At 41.1% G+C, this 20,054-nt stretch overlaps 1 protein-coding gene across 4 annotated transcripts in view; it reads left to right on the top strand.

The window, feature by feature from the left end:
• LOC118368401 (low density lipoprotein receptor adapter protein 1-B-like) overlaps window positions 1–7,077 on the top strand; it is a 56,690-nt gene extending 49,613 nt beyond the window's left edge. The window contains exons 7-10 of one of the 4 annotated variants that reach the window (XM_052496914.1): window positions 2,138–2,232; window positions 3,016–3,050; window positions 4,906–4,937; window positions 5,887–7,077. In XM_052496914.1, the coding sequence (XP_052352874.1) occupies window positions 2,138–2,232; window positions 3,016–3,050; window positions 4,906–4,937; window positions 5,887–5,933 (209 nt within the window). In that variant the 3' untranslated portion in view covers window positions 5,934–7,077. Of the gene's footprint in view, window positions 1–2,137; window positions 2,272–3,015; window positions 3,051–4,905; window positions 4,938–5,886 lie in introns of all 4 variants that reach the window. The other 3 variants (XM_052496913.1, XM_052496912.1, XM_035752465.2) reach the window with 3 other exon arrangements.
• The last annotated feature ends 12,977 nt before the right edge of the window (window positions 7,078–20,054 follow it).

Below are 20,054 nucleotides of genomic sequence, written 5' to 3'. Positions count from 1 at the left end.
CGCACCCCCGTCTTCTGGCCAGTTGGACCCCAGCCAGCCAGAGTGGGATCCCTCAGCTGACACTGTTAACATGGGCCGGGACTGGATCAGCTCGAGATCACAAAAGGATCAGTGCCATTTGGGTTCAGAGATTTATAGATCCTCTCTAGAGAGAGGATAAAACCCTTGACCTGGAAATTATATTTTTGTAACAGAGGGGCTTTAGTGTAAGGGGATTGCAGCCCTGTCACTTTATTTTTGGTAGTACTTGAGCTATGACTCACAGAGGAATGTGTGGGTTAGACCCATAATGAAGTGGTATTGACAGAGATGCAACGTGCTCACAGTAAGTATACACCACCTGGGAGCCTCAGGAAGGTGTGTTGCTGGAGCCCCTCTGATAGTTTCCTGCTCATCACACAAACTAGTGTTTGTGTGCTGACGTGTGCATCTCTATGCACATGCTCCCGTGTCCTCTCCACTTGGAGATGTAGTTTCTTAGAGGCCTGTAACATGATACTCCTGTTTGCCGCTCACTCCCTGGGGCAAGCCTGCCAGACGATGCCCAGACCCCAGCTCCAAAGCATGCAAACATTTAAAAACGATATGTTGCTTATGCTTTTATCTATCAAATGTATTGCACAACTAGCTGCCTGATGACACGTGATTCATACAAGGGCGTTTGTCTACATTCCCTCTTCTCGGTTACCTTTGACCTTTTTCAAAAGGAGGACAGAGAGGACGGAGGAGAGAGAACCCAACAGTTGAGCAAATCTAATTAAGAAAAGGCCAAGTTCTTCTAAGGAAAAAGAAGGATAGGTGCTTTAACCTGTTGAGTATAGGGGGCAGTGTTTGGATGAAAAACGTACCCAAATGAAACGGCCTATTTCTCAGGCCCAGAATCTAAAATAGATTAGAAAATACAAAAGTTTCCAAAACTGTCAAAATATTGTCTGTGAGTATAACAGAACTGATATTGCAGGCGAAAACCTGAGGAAAATCCAACCCGGACGTGCTGTTTTTCCTGAAAGCTCTCTGTTCCATAGCCTGCCTTCGCTCCATTTAAAGGGGTATCAACCAGATTCCTTTTCCTATGGCTTCCCCATAGTGTGAACAGTCTTTAGACATAGTTTCAGGTTTTTATTTTGAAAAATGAGCGAGAAAGATCACATCGCGTCATTGTATGGCTGGGTGCCAGCAGCGTTTTGCATGCGCAACAGCTTGGAGCAGACATTTTCTCTCTTTCCTATTGAAGAAGCTACAGTTCCGGTTGAAATATTATCGTTTATATATTGTAAAAACAACCTGAGGATTGATTATAAAAAACGTTTGACATGTTTCTACGAACTTTACGGATGCTATTTGGAATTTTCGTCTGCCTGGTCGTGATCGCTCGAGCCTGTGGATTTCTGAAAACGCGCCAACGTGGATATAAAAATCATCTTTATGGAACAAAAGGAACATTTATTGTGTAACTGGGAGTCTTGTGAGTGCAAACATCCGAAGATCATCCAAGGTAAGCGATTCATTTTATTGCTTTTCTGACTTTCGTGACCGATCTACTTGCCTGCTAGCTGTTTAATGTTTTGTCTACTGAGAGAGATGTAAATGTCCTTACATAAACGCTTGGTATGCTTTCGCCGAAAAGCTTTTTTGAAATCTGACACGCCCGGTGGATTAACAACAAACTAAGCTGTGTTTTGCTATATTGCACTTGTGATTTCATGAAAATTAAAACATTTTAGTAATTTTGCACTCTGCAATTCAGCGGATGTTGACGAAAATGATCCCACTAACGGGATGGGTGCATCAAGAAGTTAATGGAGCCAAGTACAACTTTGAGACGGGTTTAGAGAACTGAGATTTGACCTCTTCAAGGGACCGGTGACAGTCTGACCAGACAATCGATGCTCAGACAATTAGGAGGGGTAATAAGGAAGGCTTGGTCCTAATGATTCCGGTTAATGTTATGTTTGCATATGATGATTATAAGTGTGCATGAGTATTGGTGCTAAGTATGCTATGATAAACTTGGTAGACGTCTCACTTGTACAGCTTGTAATGTCATTTAGGCAATACTTTTTTTGTCTGTTTAAAAGACAGGTTTGTATATGTCTCAGAGTTCCATTAAGTATGTTTGCTGTCCATTGTTTTACAGAAGTGGCCACAGGAAACCTTCTAGACTTGGCAGAGGGGGCGAACATGGCACTGATCCACTCGGGGACAAAGGAGAGCGAGCTGGACCCCTTCATGGTGTGCAACCACTCCACAGAGAACAACAATACTGTATGGGTAAGAGAATGGGGGCTAGAATAGTACTACTGGAGCTGCACAGGCTTGATAAGAGGGGCAATGCTTTATGGATGACAACCCAAGGCTTGGCGAGCATATGTTTTGCTACAACTAGCTGTATGGGTTAGATAAAATGGATGGAACAGCAACAGTATACTGTACGGGTAAGATGGAAGCAATACAGTATTGGCAATAGCTCCTAGCATACACGCTTTATTCAAAGGCAGGGTATTTATACTAGAGCAATGTTTCTCAACCCTGGTCCTCCAGTACCCCCAACAGTACACTGTTTAGTTTTATCCCTGGACAAACACACCTCATTGAGACCTTGAGGATTAGTTGACAAGTTGAATCAAGTGTGCTTGTCCAGAGTTGCAATAAAAATGTATACAGTAAGGGGGGTACTGGAGGACCAGGGTTGGGAAAATCTGTACTAGAGTATATGTATGGGTTGAGTTAAGCTCAGGACAATGGTGCATTGAAAAGGACAATACTTGTCAGATAGTCCCCATAACAGGGGAGGGTGTCAGGTTGTTACTCTGCAATTATATACTTATTTGGATAGAGGTGTGTGTTAACTTTAGCTGTTCATAACTCTACCTTTTTAAATCTACTGTAAAACCATAAGAGCCGTTTGATGCCATTATCTATATTGGAGATCACTTCCTGAAGTGTACCTACTGTAAACCTTTTCTAAATGTTTTTAACAGTATTTAAATTACTTTGACATTTTTTTTCTGGTAGGAGCTTGAGGATGGTCTGGATGAAGCTTTCTCAAGGTGGGTGATGTTACTGTACCTCATCCAGTCCCCCTCTGCAGCACCCCACCACACACACACTCTGCTCTGGAAATAGCCGGTGGTTAGGGCTCGTCTCATAAATGCTGCCACTCCCTCCTCCTGGCTCGTTGCGCTTATATCTTAGAAACAGACTGTGTTTTCAGTTTACTGGCGTCAACACCACACTTTGTCGTCATCTGCTTTCTCAGCCTCTCTTTCTTTTGGCCCCCACATGCTGTGATTTAACAAGTAAGTTTTCAAGTTGGGATAGATTGAATCTGGCAGACAAGAATGGTTGTGGTTGAGGGATAAATACAGAGCGTTGGTTTTCGGTCACACAACTAGCAGGTTCAAGGTTGACTGGACATGTCCTTCAGTGTATTCCTTGTGCTTTTGCACCGACTGGGATTACTCAAGGGCTCATTTTAAGCTAACCCAACTCATGCAGAGCTCAAAAGATGCCATTTTGTTTCAATCAACCCCGATGGGGTTTTGAGGCCTACTGTGGAGTTTGGGGAGCTGAATCACAATTCCCAATATATTTATGTTTTCTAATGCCTACCACAAAGTAAGAGTCTAATTCCAGTCTTGTCAGTGCTTTAATTTCCCCCAGGACTCTTTTAATTTTCTCAGTTGAAACTGACAGTGGCCTCCTCTGTTTGTCTGTCTAGAGGTAGGGACAGTTTGCTTCATAGACTGGTAATCAAGCCATCTAACGCTGTTATCAGATAATTATTTGTCTGCGCACACAGTAATTACTCACTAAGCTGTTAATATCTGCTGCGGTGTCTGTTGCTGTGATTAACGAGGGGACTCTGGAGAAGTGATTGTCTTAATTGAGGGAAATTTAGGAGGATCTGGTGCAAGCCTTTGAGGAGGCGTTGAGCCAATGGTAAAACTAAGTGTCATATGGACTGACCTTGATGATCTGCTGATGTCAGTACTTGTAGACTCATTCTTTTTTTTAAATTCTTTTTTTAGTTCCATGCCTGTTGCTGATATGCGTATGGAGAGTTTTTCATTACTTAGGCTGCCACTTCAAAGTCTCTGTCACTGGACTCAAACAAGCTGGCTCTTTTAGTATGAATTTTCTAAAAAGACCCAGTGATGACAGAAAAATTTGATTCTGTCTGAGACCTTAGTCTTCCTCAAGACTGGGCTGTTTGTCCACACGTAGGGAGTTTATAATCGGGTATATTTTGTTGTTGCTAATGCTTGTTCTTTCCTTTCTTTTCTTAGGGAATGGGGTGGAGTGAGGTCAAACTTTTCCTCTGTGTTTGAGGAAAGAGCTTTCAGTAAAAGCCAGTTAATTGGCAGTAGGGCTTTGGTTCCTCCAAATATGCTGTGGGTGGTAGAATGGGGTAGCAGAAGTCTGGAAGTCAAAGGACGCATGTAATGTTGACAGTGGTTTTCCTCCTTCAGGACTTCTTGTGAATCCAAGAACAGTTTTCGTGTCAATCCTCCATCCTTGTATGTTAGCGTTTTACTAGTTCTAAAACCTATACAGTGTTGACATTTCTTCCCTTTATTCTCTGCGTGAGTGATTTTAAGTTCAGCTGTATGGTCACGTAAACCTCACCCTGTACATCCCTTTAAACAATGGTATGTAGCAAAGTTGAGCCCAGGGCTTTTTCTCAATACTGATACTGACCTTGGACTGATGAGCCATTGCTCTAAATCAAGGGATTACAGTGACACCTTCCGGCGTAAAAGGTTACTGGAAACTTTGGGCATGGGCGGACATCCTCTGCAGTTCCTCATTATGACTATAGGGGACATGATTTTCTCATCTTTTAGTACTGGTATGACGTTCTAACAGCTGTCTGACATTTTACATTTCCTTTGCACCCCTCAGCCGCAGTCTGGATAGCTTTGAATCATACTCAGGTAATGATGTCATCCATTGGATGTGCCATGCCCCCCCATCCCTTCCCCCAGTCACCACCACTACATTCACCACTCTCATCCAAACTGTGACCCCCCTCTGTCACTCTCTTGTCCTCACCGCACCCAGCCCATCTGTCTGAGCGTGGATGTGTACATTTACTGCCACGATGTAGTTGCATATCTCGATGTAGGAGTATTCTGTTACCACAGCTCGGAACCCTGTCCTATTGATTTTCCCTATTGACGATGCTGTGGTAACGAAGGGCTCAAACCAAGAAGTACCCATATGATTTAAGTGTGGACTAGAGGATCCTACTTAAAACCAGCAAAGTGCACAGAGGCTGGGAAGGCTGTGCTGTGTATGCAAGGCAGGGTTCTATGCTAACGTGTTATGTTATGTATTCTCATTTTGTCCATGCCTCGGATTTGTGGTGTTCTTCTTCATAATCATCAGCCATTTCACCGTTGTTGCCACATCACTAAATGAGTGATGACATGGTGAGCCAAGTGGTTACTGTGGTAGCAGTGAAGTGTTGAAAGTGTCTGGCGTGTGTTGAAACATTGTCTTGTGTCAGGTCTGAGAGCTGTAGTCGTGTGAAGAGATTTGTCTTACTTAGATGACCATACCTCACTCTTTGATTATTTCACACAACATGCCTCTACTGTTTAGTTCTGGACACTGTAACATGAGACCAACACAGTATTTGTAGTTACACTTACTCAAATTTGACACATTCGTGTATAGTATATTTAATGTCATGTTCAACAATGTTTGCTTGTAGCCAATACACACATTTGACCATTTTAAATTGTACTACTGCACAATGCATTTCAATGTTAATGCAACGACATCTCCATTCATTTCAATGTATTGAGTGTTCACATCCCATCTGTTATATGGTGTCTTTTGCCTGATGAATGTGATAAGTCTTTCCTTCTCCCTGTCTAGACTCGCTGAGTCTCGCAATAACCCCCAGGTCCTGGACATTGGGGTAAACCCTCAGGACTTCAACACCGAAGAGTGCCTGTCCCCAACTAACTGGGACAAAACGGACGCAGACAACACAGAGAAAGACGATATGTTTGGGTTCTAAGGGTGGAGCCACTGCGGACTCGAGGCATTGAGGAAGGCAGAGAAAGATAGAGGGATTTGAGTGAAAGCGGTAGAGGCAGTGACTGGGATGTCTGTGAAATATAGTGCCATGGAGTTTGTACCTGATTCTCCCTGAAAGTCCACTCAGTGGCGCCATCTTGAGGGATGTGACTGTTTGTGCATCTAGCTGACCAACCAGGTGATACCTTCCTGAGCAGAGAGCCTCCATAACTCATACCAAAGCAATGTAACCATTTGTTTATTTTAATTAAATGTTAAACATGCAGCCATCTGGTGTTAAATTCAACTCTGCATTAATTTTTTATTTTTCTATTTGCCCACTGTATATGTGTCTACTGGTATGTTTGAACTGTGTGTACACAATTTAAGTATGTATCTACTGTATACATAAGCTGATAGAGCTATATTTTATCATTTTTTTTGAGCATTTGGTGAAGGCGCAGTTAAGCATTTAGAGGCAGAAAATGTATAAACCAGGTTAAACCTATGGTCAGTGTTTGATGTGGAGTCGGGGCTAATGCCATGGTTATGTTCCCTATGTTAATATACCTGTGGATGGAGGGGAAACTTCACAGGTGATGGATTGAAAGCCACCAGCTGAACTCCAGCCCTGATGCCAAATATAAGAATAATGAGTGCGGGTGACTCCTCTGTGCTCTAATAATTGGGCAAACAGACTTGATCAAAATTGACTTGCATATATAATGTGTGAGTTGTGTGTGTATGGATTAATCTTTTATTCTATTGCTAGATCTATTTTTGCACTCTACTCATCCCTCTCCAAAGCACATACTTTCATGTTGGGGATTGTTATAACATCAAACTCTTACATATACCACTGTAATGTTGTCTATGACCTTGTTTGTGCTAATAAAGATTTGATAGTTTACTCATCAGTTTGGGTATGAGGATTTTAGGTCTTCTCAGTGTTAATGTCTGACATTTTTTCTTAGTTTGAAATGTATTTAAATCATTTCCGGGTTTGTTACTCCTATTGAATTCAATAAAATGTATGTATCAATGTGAGGCTGTTTTAATAATCTACTGTACATGTACACACACTGCACCAGTTACAAATATTACAGCTCAGCTTTCTCTCATAGGCCACCTGTGGTTACATTCAAGTAACTCATGAGTCATAACATTGGCATTAAACATGTTATTTGTGGGTAAAACAATTGGCCAATGCCATATTAAACAAATTTGATGGTATCCAAATGAAATATTTTTGTGCATTTGTCAAATTTACCTGATATCCATAATGTGATTGAACTCATTGTCCTTTCTTGAGCATGCACCTGCTACGACCCCAAAAGTTATTTTTGGGCCGTGCAGTGGCCAATTTGACAAAAGTGGTGAGATGGCTAGCTATCTTTGACACCGTTCAGTTAGTTAAAAAAATATCAACCCATACAACCATTATGAAACTTTTGCGTTAGATCGATAAGCATGTTTCTGAGGGGAGGGTGAGGCGAAGTGCCATCTTGAACATTTCACTTCTTTTCCCCCAACTTGGAAACTGTAAATGATGCCAACTAGCTAAGGTCATTTTTTGAAGCAGGTCACCTCTTTCAATAACAGTGAATAAGATGTAAAATGTTCGTGTGAGAGCTATGCATGATGTGATGAATGCATTTTCCAGCTGTCGTTTTCGACCTCGCTACTCTAGTACCTAAGGGATGGATCGAAATGTACAGAATCGGTACATGGGGGAGGGTCATACTTTTCATTTCTGTCAAGGGGAGTGTTTCGTATTTTTTAAATGTAGTCCAGGGAAGGGTCACGTAATTGATGTAATTTCAATATTACTGTGTTTTAGAATGAGTTGCGTATTAGACTATATACCTGTGTGTCCAATGCAGCCCCTCGTCTCTGGTTCTCTGCTGGGCATGCAATATCAAATGCATCCATAGGCTATTTAGTGTGGTCTCAATCAAATGATCCATAGGCTACGAATTGCATGCTTGGAGAAGCACAGAGCAAAGTTGTATTTCTAAGATCGCTGCTGGGATGTGGAAAATAAAACCAGGCTGCATAACACACGGTAATGGATATTCCAACCCTGAGTCTGTTTTGATCTTGCTGATCCAAAAATGTTTTTGTGCTGCCTGGGTGTAGTGCTACACTGGCAGGTCAGGAGGAGAGTCAAAGAATTCTTCTGAAAATAATTTTTGATTGGGCCTAGTCCAAAAATATGCCATATCTCGCACACGGACTAGCTTATGTTCTGCTCAGTTTGAGAAGGAGAGGGCGAAGATGAGGTCAAAGAGGTCAAATTTGATAGCTTGCTACTACTATAATTCATTTGAATAAAAACAGTTTTTTGCCATTATGTATTTATCAGAGTTATTGACCTCACAATAAGCCAGATTCTAGTTACTTGCATTGTGGTGCTGAAACTTGAACCAGCAGTCGCGGCACAATCAATCGAAAATTGACAGCTCATGGTGCTGAAAGTAGGCTAATTAATTTCAACCATCTTCATTTAGACTTTAATAAAAACGAGGGCTTTGTTTTGGAGCCTATTTCCTCCTTTTTAAGAAATACGAGCTAGGCCTACCTGTTTGACAGATGAAATTAAGCTATAGGCTGCTATATACATAGATTTTTATCGGCCGATTCCTCCACTCACCGTGCACTCTTTAAATAACCTACCTCCATGTCAGTGAAGGGCTGTTAAGTTAAAATCAAAACTCGATCTGTAGAAGATGTTTAAACCCAGACAGCTTTTAGGGAAACACTTGTGACCTTCTCTCGTTTGGTTAAGCCAAGGAAGAAAAGTAGCCAGTAGTTAAAGCTTAAATATTTCTACGTTGGTAGGCCTACTGTCTGGGCTGGAAAAGGTAGGCCTAATTTTTTTAAGTACCATGCTCAGATTCCTATTGATGTCTCAGATTTAATTATTTGTAAACAGGGACAGTTTTGTTACAAACAAGACACACTGATTTGGCATTGGAGAAATATAAGATGAACACAGGCCTATCTCTCGGTCTATTCTTAGCCTGTAATTTCAGTAATTTGTCTGGTATTAAAAAATATTCTGCTAATATGTAAAATTACTTAGAATTGCATTAAATGTTTTATAAAAGGGCTATTTCTTCTCAGATCTGCAAATACTGATGATAGGTTAATGTAATGCTTCTACTGTAAACGAGATCTTTCCACCCCTATTCTTGTTCAAGGTGATCTGTGAACCTCCACAACCTTCTGGCCCGCAGCCCTGTGCGCTATCAACATTTCTGCATTGCCATGTAATGCTTTTTATTTGAGATTATTTCACCTTTATTTAACCAGGTAGGCCAGTTGAGAACAAGTTCTCATTTACAACTGCGACCTGGCCAAGATAAAGCAAATCAGTGCGACAAAAAAAACAACACAGGGTTACACATAAACAACTGTACAGTTAATAACACAAAAGAAAAATAGAAAGATCTATGTACAGTGTGTGCAAATGTAGAAGAGTAGGGAGGTAAGGCAATAAATAGACCATAGAGGTGAAATAATTACAATTTAGCATAATACTAGAGTGATAGATGTGCAGATGATGATGTGCAAGTAGAGATACTGGGGTGTAAAAGAGCAAGAGGGTAAGTAATAATATGGGGATGAGGTAGTCGGGTGTGCTATTTACAGATTGGCTGTGTACAGGTACAGTAAGCTGCTCTGACAGCTGATGCATAAAGTTAGAGAGGGAGATATAAGACTCCAGCTTCAGAGATTTTTGCAATTTGTTCCAGTCATCGGCAGATGAGAACTGGAAGGAAAGGCGGCCAAAGTAAGTGTTGGCTTTGGGGATGACCAGTGAAATATACCTGCTGGAGCTCGTGCTACGGGTCAGTGTTGTTATGGTTTAGGTGAGATAAGGAGGGGCTTTACCTAGCAAAGACTTATAGATGACCTGGAGCCAGTGGGTTTGGCGATGGATATGTAGTGAGGGCCAGCCAACGAGAGCATACAGGTCGCAGTGGTGGGTAGTATATGGGGCTTTGGTGATAAAACGGATGGCACTGTGATAGACTACATCCAGTTTGCTGAGTAGAGTGTTGGGGGATGACATCGTTGTTTGTAAATGACATCGCCGAAGTCAAGGATCGGTAGGATAGTCAGTTTTACGAGGGTAAGTTTGGCGGCATGAGTGAAGGAGGCTTTGTTGCGAAATAGGAAGCCGATTCTAGATTTAATTTTGGATTGGAGATGTTTAATGTCAGTCTGGAAGGAGAATTTACAGTCTAACCCGACACCTAGGTATTTGTAGTTGTCCACATATTTTAGGTCAGAACCATCCAGAGTAGTGATGCTAGTCGTGTAGGAGGTTGCGGGCAGTAATCGGTTGAAGAGCATGCACTTAGTTATACTAGCATTCAAAAGCAGTTGGAGGCCACGGAAGGAGTGTTGTATAGCATTGAAGCTCGTCTGGAGGTTTGTTAGCACAGTGTCCAAAGAAGGGCCAGATGTATACAGAATGGTGTCATCTGCGTAGAGGTGGATCAGAGAATCACCAGCAGCAAGAGCGACATCATTGAAGGAGAGGCACCTCATACTCACAGTGAAATATGGTGGTGGGTCAGTGATGTTTTGGGGCTGTTTTAATTCCAGAGGTCCAGAGGCACTGGTTAAGATTGATGGCATAATGAATTCCACTAAGTACCAGGCAATTTTGGCTGACAATCTGGTTGCCTCTGCCAGAAGGCTGGGACTTGGCGTTGCCCTCTTTTGGTACCGCGAGCACTACCCACCACTCCCTCTGCACCAGCCCTTTTCTATGCACCATCTCCTATCTCTCTGTCTCCTACAACCAGGCTACTGTGGTCAGAGGTCGTAAATTCCTGGAGGAGATTATCTCCTCATGGCCACAGTATAGAGAGAGAGTGAGTTTTCATAGAGAGAACAAAGGAATTTCTTCCACCTCACAGAACTTGAGGTCCGAACAACATTCATGTTCTGGAGAAGGTATAAAAGATCGGTGAAGAATCCCACTACGAACTGGTCCGTTTGGTACAATTTTGTGAAACTCATGGGAGACAATACGGCCACATTACCATAACGCTGTTTATACCATAGCCTCAGATATGAGGCTTACATCTAATTGTTGTATAAGATGAATGAGTGAGGATGATAATGTTTATGAAATTGTGTGATGTGATTTTGGACTGTTTAATGAAGGCAACTCCAATTCCCTTTGGAGCTGAACTAAATCAGAAGACCGCCCATGAGCACAGTTATTGTCTGGCGTTCTGGGACAGGCCCTTTTCTGCTCTTCCGAATAAAACCCCACCCGGGTTTTCTATCACCAGACCGAGCTTACCTCAATTACGAGATGGCTAAAGGTTGCAGACCAGCTTACCTCGATAACGAGAGGGCCAAGGTTTGAGACGAGACCAGTACCTCTATCATAGAGGGAAATAAGGTTTGAGTAGAGGACTGAATCTTTTAACCATACGACGTGGTTAAACTCTTAGACTATCGATACCGACAGAATAAGAACAAGTCTTTGATATTAATTGCTAGTCTGCAGCTAAGAATTCGGTATCATTGAACGCGAAGACCGACAACCGCCGAAACATCTATTCTATAACGACATAAATTAATGTCACTCCCTGACGCGTTCACTCCCTGACGTTAGTAAAAACAATATAGCTAATTGTCATTTTGTGATGCTTAAGGTTAGCCAACTCAAATATCTAGGGCTAAAGGTACTGCCTTTAAGGAAGTCAAATGTTCAGCCTGCTGTATAGACCCTATGGATTGTGTTTAGGAGCATTTTTACCTCTCCGTGGTTAAAGTAGGAACAAAAATATATACGAGTGTGCTACATTTACTATCATCATACAATGCCTTCAGGAAGTATTCAGACCCCTTGACTTTTTCCACATTTTGTTACATTACAGCCTTATTCTAAAATGGATTAAACCGTTTTTCCCCCCTCATCAATCTACACACAAAACCCCATAATGACAAAGGGAAAAAAAACGTTTAGACATCTTTGCTAATTTATTGAAAATAAAAACTGAAATATCACATTTACATAAGTATTCAGACCCTTTACTCAGTACTTTGTTTTAGCACCTTTGGCTGTGATTACATCCTCGAGTCTTCTTGGGTATGACGCTACAAGCTTGGCACACCTGTATTTGGGGAGTTTCTCCCATTCTTCTCTGCAGATCCTTTCAAGCTCTGTCAGGTTGGATTGGGAGTGTTGCTGCACAGCTATTTTCATGTCTCTCCAGAGTTGTTTCATCGGGTTCAAGTTCAGGGACATTCAGAGACTTGTCCCGAAACCACTCCTGCGCTGTCTTGGCTGTGTGCTTAGGGTCGTTGTCCTATTGGAAGGTGAACCTTCGCCCCAGTCTGAGTTCCTGAGTGCTCTGGAGCAGGTTTTCAACAAGGATCTCTCTGTACTTCGCTCCGTTCATCTTCACCTCGATCCTGACTAGTCTCCCAGTCCCTGGCGCTGAAAAACATCCCCACAGCATGATGCTGCCACCTCCATTGCGTCACCGTAGGGATGGTGCCAGGTTTCCTCCAGACGTGACGCTTGCCATTCAGGCCAAAGAGTTCAATCTTGGTTTCATCAGCCCAGAGAATCTTGTTTCTCCTGGTCTGAGAGTAGGTTCTCTGGTCTGAGAGTCTTGGGTGCCTTTTGGGAAACTCCAAGCGGGCTGTCATGTGCCTTTTACTGAGGAGTGGCTTCCGTCTGGCCACTCTACCATAAAGGCCTGATTGGTGGTGTTCTGCAGAGATTGTTGTCCTTCTGGAAGGTTTTCCCATCTCCACAGAGGAACTCTAGAGCTCTGTCAGAGTGATCATGAGGTTCTTGGTCACCTCCCTGACCAAGGCCCTTCTCCCCCAATTGCTCAGTTGGCTGGGCGGCCAGCTCTAGGAAGAGTCTGGGTGGTTCAAAACATATTATATTTGAGAATGATGGAGGCCACTGTGTTCTTGGGGACTTTCAATGATGCAGAAATATTTTGGTATCCATCCCCATATCTGTGCCTCGACACAATCCTGTCTTGGAGCAATTCCTTCAACCTCACTGCTCGGTTTTTGCTCTGACATGCACTGTCAACTATGGGATCTTATATAGACAGGTGTGTGCCTTTCCCAATCATCTCCAATCAATTGAATTTACCACAGGTGGACTCCAATCAAGATGTAGACACATCTCAAGAATGATCAATGGAAACAGGATGCACCTGAGCTCAATTTCGAGTCTCATAGCATAGGTCTGAATAATTACGTAAATAAGGTATTTCTGTTTTTTATTTTTAATAAAATGTGCAAAAATGTCTAAAAAACTGTTTATGCTTTGTCATTATGTGGTATAATGTGTAGATTGATGAGAAAAAAAAGCTATTTTATAAAAATGATAGAATAAGGTTATAACGTAACCAAATGTGGAAAAAGTCTAGAGGTCTGAATACTTTCAGAATATTTAGTTAGGTATGTTATATTATTTAAATTTCTCTGGTGCACAAAACGTGTTACTATATTACACAAGTTTGCATTTTCAGCACATTATATTGAATGGAATTACACACTTTGTGCTTTAGATTGTTTAGTCATCACAAATACATTACCTCGATTGCTTTAAACATATTAATATATTTGGTTTGGTACCATTGATTTTGTTATATGCGACTGTCTATGGCAGGATTTAGAACGTCATTAGCTATCATTTTTTAACTCATGGCACAGATAATTCTGGGCACTCTGTATAAAAGTCGATGGCCGCACACCAATAAAAACTAACACTTAAATAACAGCCAACCCTTCAGTGTTGATATCCTATGCCAGGTCGTGATTCGTTGAAGTTAAATAACAAAGTTACTGATTTGTTTCTGCCTAACCTGGTCTGAGCATTTCATATTATTCTGTACATAAATCTGAGACACTACATTTAGTATGATATGTTACGTTTCATATGGTATGTATTAATTTGAGGATATCCATCCATGTTGTATAATATGTTACGAATTGCAATTTGTACAATATGTTGTGATTTGCAATTTGTACAATATGTTGCGATTTACAAACGTACAATATGTTACGAATTCCAACTTGTTGTGGCTAGCTAGGTGGCTAAAGCTAAAGTCAGCTAGCTGGCTAACATTAGCTAGGCTATGGGTTAAGGTTAGGTTAAATGGTAAAAGTTAGGGGAAAGGTTCGCTAAACTGGTTAAGATTAGGGGAAGGGTTAGCTAACATGCTAAGTAGTTGTAAAGTAACTAAAATTATTAAGTAGTGGCAAAGTTGCTAATTAGCTCAAATTGTCTGTGATGAGATTCGAACACACAACCTTTGGGTTGCTAGATGTTGGCGTTATACACCTACCCATCCACACCGACCAACTGCCCTACTTTAATTTTTGCCTTAGTTAACCTTCTGTCTTATGTAACCATACGAAACGTAACATATCATACTAATTCAACTGTTCTGGATGTACATTTACTATGTTACATCTAGTCTATGCGACCAGGCCTGAAGGTCTGCTCAATGACCACCCTCCCACGGCTCACACAGGCATTCTGCTCTAGGTCTGCAGCTTGTAGGGCACCATTATCATTATTTTGGATGGGAACTGAATAGAATGACTTCCAATTAATGTAGTTATCGCACCTTATCTTTGGCCTCTGGATCTTGATGTGGCAGCCGTCGAATGCTCCAATGACGTCGTCTATGGCAGACTCTGTGGAAAAGCCAGATGTTGACCTCTTCTTGCAGTCTGTAGGTCAGGTGATGTAAACTGGTGCAAGTTTGCATACCAATGTCAGGACCTCCATGATGGCACTGTGGGCTGCTCCTTGGGAAACATCAAATTTGTCTGACATCTCCCGGAAACAGTTCTGATTGGCAAGGTACCATACAAACATCAGAACTTTCTTGATCAGAGGAACTTTTGGGCAACCTCCAGGCTAATGTGCTTGATGCATGCTGCTTCCGTTGGATGGTAAGATTGTCAAACTGGTTGTGGGTAACTCAGAGATGTCTCCTGAAAGTGTGGTTATCCATTTGCAGCATGATAGAATGATAGATCCCAGTTGGAAGGCTATTGCATTCCTAAGGGAAATTAAATGCAGTTTCAGTAATGACATGAATTTTGAGACATTGGTTTTTAGCTAAAATGTATGAATTTGAATTGTTTTGTTATTAAAAGTACACGTAACATGTCAGAGAATGACAGTAATCATGACAGGCCAATTTGATTAAATATGAATGATACAGATGTAGCCTAATCCTATGAATGTCACTGAAGTAGGCTGTAAGCAGTGGGCTGGCTGTGGGCAGTAGACTGGCTGTAAGCAGTAGGCTGGTTGTAAGCAGTAGGCTGGTTGTAAGCAGTAGGCTGGCTGTAAGCAGTAGGCTGGCTGTAAGCAGTAGACCTGCGAGTGGCTGCAATAGAGGCAGCCCCAAGATGTAGCAGAGGGCACTATTATTCCGCTTATATATTTTTCTTCCAACAAAGTAGCTTGGTTTCCATCCAATTGGCGACAGATTTCCATGCGAATATTCGAAAATCAGCATAAATAAAATATGCACATTTTCCCACCAGAAATGTTTCCATCAAATTGACTTGTTGACTTGTGCACATAAAAATACATTTTGGGGTTCAATTCACATGTATTAAATATGCAAATGAATGCAAATGAATTGGGTTTCCATTGCATTTTCACCTCTACTGATGGTTTTGACACAAAAGCAATTGCGTTATTTAGTGAATGTGCCCACTCTTGTATTGGCACCTGCACTCTAGACAATAACTGGCAGATACAATAGCCTACATGAAGAGATTCTTTTAATTTGTCAAACGGAAGGCAATCATCGATCATCATGTCACCAGAATAAGACCCTCGATATTTATTGGAAAGGAGCACCAAGCTCATCACATGGCACTTTCACCACCCTGTGAAGTTCATTGTTTATTTCCTCTGTAGTTTAATAAACTGCATGTTTTCCCGAGTCGTAGTGGGATGACCATACACGTCATCGCGTGACGGAAACCAAATTTACTTTGATATGATGGTTATATCATAATACATTTTACCGAAACAAAAAATCCCACCTTTTCTAACGTATTTTGTTTTGTTGACATTTGGAAACTTTACCGATAAATTAGCAGTTTCCATCAGGCCTGTCGCGACATACTTTTTTGTTGTTGTTGTACTTTACGAGCATAAAACTGTTGGATAGAAAACGGGTTACTGTGAGAGGCTGTAGTTTAAAATTAGATATAGTCTACACACTAGAGGTTGACACGGGGGTTAACATTAATTCATGCCGCGTCTTGTCCTGTCAAATGTTCACCCGTATGGTCCTGATCATGCAACAGTTATATAAATCCGGAACGTTCCTGCCCCATCCCTATAACATTTACTCTCGGCCCGTTTACGCGCAGAAATCAGAAATAATTAGCTGCTAGTCTGTCTGTCCCCGCTCTGCGGCAGCATCGCATTAGAAACCAAGCCTGATTGTAGCTAGCTAGCTTGATAAACTCAGCAAAAAAATAAACGTCCTCTCACTGCCATCTGCATTTATTTTCAGCAAACTTAACATGTGTAAATATTTGTATGAACACAACAAGATTCAACAACAGACATAAACTGAACAAGTTCCACAGACATGTGACTAACAGAAATGGAATAATGTGTCCCTGAACAAAGGGAGGGAGGGGGGGGGTCAAAATCAAAAGTAACCATCAGTATCTGGTCTGGCCACCAGCTGCATTAAGTACTGCAGTGCATCTCCTCCTCATGGACTGCACCAGATGTGCCAGTTCTTGCTGTGAGATGTTACCCCACTCTTCCACCAAGGCACCTGCAAGTTCCCAGACATTTCAGGGGGGGAATGGCCCTAGCCCTCACCCTCCGATCCAACAGGTCCCAGACGTGCTCAATGGGATTGAGATCCGGGCTCTTTGCTGGCCATGACAAAACACTGACATTCCTGTCTTGCAGGAAATCACGCACAGAACGAGCAGTATGGCTGGTGGCATTGTCATGCTGGAGGGTCATGTCAGGATGAGCCTGCAGGAAGCGTACTACATAAGGGAGGAGGATGTCATTCCCTGTAACGCATAGCATTGAGATTGCAGGCAATGGCAACAAGTTCAGTCCAATGATGCTGTGACACACTGCCCCAGACAATGACGAACCCTCCACCTTGATCCCGCTCCAGAGTACAGGCCTCGGTGTAACGCTCATTCCTTCGACGATAAACGCAAATCCGACCATCACCCCTGGGAAGACAAACCCGCGACTCGTCAGTGAAGAGCACTTTTTGTCAGTCCTGTCTGGTCCAGCGATGGTGGGTTTGTGCCCACAGGCGACGTTGTTGCCGGTGATGTCTGGTGAGGACCTGCCTTACAACAGGCCTACAAGCCCTCAGTCCAGCCTCTCTCAGTCTATTGCGGACAGTCTGATCACTGATGGAGGGATTGTGCGTTCCTGGTGTAACTCGGGCAATTGTTATTGCCATCCTGTACCTGTCCCGCAGGTGTGATGTTCGGATGTACAGATCCTGTGGAGGTGTTGTTACACGTGGTCTGCCACTGTGAGGATGATCAGCTGTCAGTCCTGTCTCCCTGTAGCGCTGTCTTAGGCGTCTCATAGTACGGACATTGCAATTTATTGACCTGGCCACACCTGCAGTTCTCATGCCTCCTTGCAGCATGCCTAAGGCACGTTCACACAGATGAGCAGGGACCGTGGGTATCTTTCTTTTGGTGTTTTCAGAGTACGTAGAAAGGCCTCTTTAGTGTCCTAAGTTTTCATAACTGTGACCTTAATTGCATACCCTATGTAAGCTGTTAGTCTCTGAAACATTCGAGTTCCGACTGGGAAAAATCGATTTGAACGGTCATCCAACTCGGAATTCCAACTCGGGGCTCTTTCTAGAGCTCTTTTTTTTCTGTGACTAGTTTATTTTCTCTGTATTATTCATAATACAAAAATCAACTTTACATTGCTACATCAAACATGTCTGACAAAACAAAACAGGTATTAACAAGAAAATACTCAAACACCAAAAATATCACTAAAATAATACAACAAATCAACGATTTTAGTGCAATTGTATTCACTGAACAATCTTATTATAATGATTTAGGAAGATGTTATTCTTGTTGTTATACACTAGGGTTAATGTTTTAATAAGATAGTAGAATTCAATCAGAAAAATATGTAATTTTGGTATAGAATTTTGGAATTTTTGTTTGTGTATGAAGTATTTGGCAACAAGAATGAACATTTTACAATAATTTCAGTGGTCTGTTATCACTGCAATAGTAACATATTATATATTGAATGTCAAAAACAGGCAGTGTTCATAATGGTAAATAAGTATTTCTGACACAAATTTACATTCAAAGAACTAGTGAGACAGATTCTCACCTTCTTTTTCACAGAAAACGCAGATATCATCAATAGCCACAAATTTGGATATCATAGAATTACATGGATATATCTTATGCAAAATGTTGAAGTGCACTTCCTTAACTTTGTTTGGGATACAGTATTTGTAAGGCCTTAACCATGCATTTTTCCAGACAATGTCAGGAATAAGTATGTTCCAGAAAAACTCGGTGTAAGTTGGTTTTGTAAATGAAGAATGTGTCATATATTTATTATAACAAGATCTCTCAAGTAAGCCCATGCCTTCCAATCTGAGTTCTGGATAAACTTTGTGATCATTACCAAAGCTAAGATTAGTTTTCATTAGTGTAGTTAGACCACTGGGAATGGCTTTGATCATAGAAATAAACTTTTTGAAAGGTATTGGAAACTCTTTCAATGTTATAAATTGTTCATATGTGAGAATATTACCCTTGTTGTCGAAAATATCAAGAACAAAGTCAATATCCCTCTCTTGCCAGCTGGGGTAGAACAATGACTTATTCCTTATAGTAATGTCTGAATTATTCCACAAAAGAGTTATGTGGGGAAAAATTGTGCAGGAAACATATTTTCCAGGCCATTAAAGCTTGTTGGTGAAACCTAGCCAATTTAGCAGGTAATCTTTCAGGAATATAATTACATTTCAGTAAAATTGAAGAACTCCCAATTTATTAAACACATTATTTGGTAATCAGTATTGATCAAACGTTTTTTCAACCAGTTTATCTTGAAAGTGTATTTTATGTCAACAAAATCCAACACTTCTAGACCGCCTTCAGCTCTTTTGTTAGAAAGGACAGATTTTTTTAGTTTGTGAAACGTATTTTTCCAGATGAAGTCAAGAAAGGTCTTATTGATCTCTTTTACAAGTAGCAAGATTTACACATAACGATAATGCGGGTTACACAAAACGACAGTCCCTCTGCCTTGGACAGAAGTACTCTCCCAAGTATAGAAAAATCTCTTTGTAGCCAATTCTTAAATATATTTTTAGTTCTCTTAATTTTAGGAGAGAAAATCAAATGTTGTCTGACTTAGTGTTTTTTTTACAGGAATACTTTCTATTTCTTTATCATCAGAGTCAAATAAACATAAGATTTCACATTTAGAAACATTCAGTATTAATCCTGATGCAATAGAAAATGCAGTTATAGCATTAAGGGCATGGGCGACCTGGTCTTTGTCTCTTAAGAAAAGAGTAGTATCATCAGCCAGTTGGGAAATGTTGATTTCTTTGTTAAAAATGGTTTAGCCATACACATTTGCATTATTCAGAATATCTACAGATAGAAGTTCCACAACCAAAATGAATAAAAATGGCGAAATTGGGCATCCCTGTCGTACACTTCTGTTGATACTGAATATTTTGGAAGTATTAGGGTTTAGTAGCACAGGACTATTTATATAATAATATATAATAATATAATATATAATATATGCCATTTAGCAGACGCTTTTATCCAAAGCGACTTATATCTGTGTAAAACATGCGAATTACTTTAATAACACTTCCACCAAATCCCAAAAGTTTTAGAGACCTAGAGAAATGTATGTTCAATTGTGTCAAAGGCTTTACGGAAGTAAAAAAAATAGGACAACCGCATCTGAGTCAATT

This window comes from Oncorhynchus keta, chromosome 35 (genome assembly GCF_023373465.1).
Source record: "Oncorhynchus keta strain PuntledgeMale-10-30-2019 chromosome 35, Oket_V2, whole genome shotgun sequence".
Lineage (NCBI taxonomy): Eukaryota > Metazoa > Chordata > Actinopteri > Salmoniformes > Salmonidae > Oncorhynchus > Oncorhynchus keta.
Note: the sequence above shows the minus strand (reverse complement) of the source record. Positions and strands in the feature narration are given on the sequence as shown.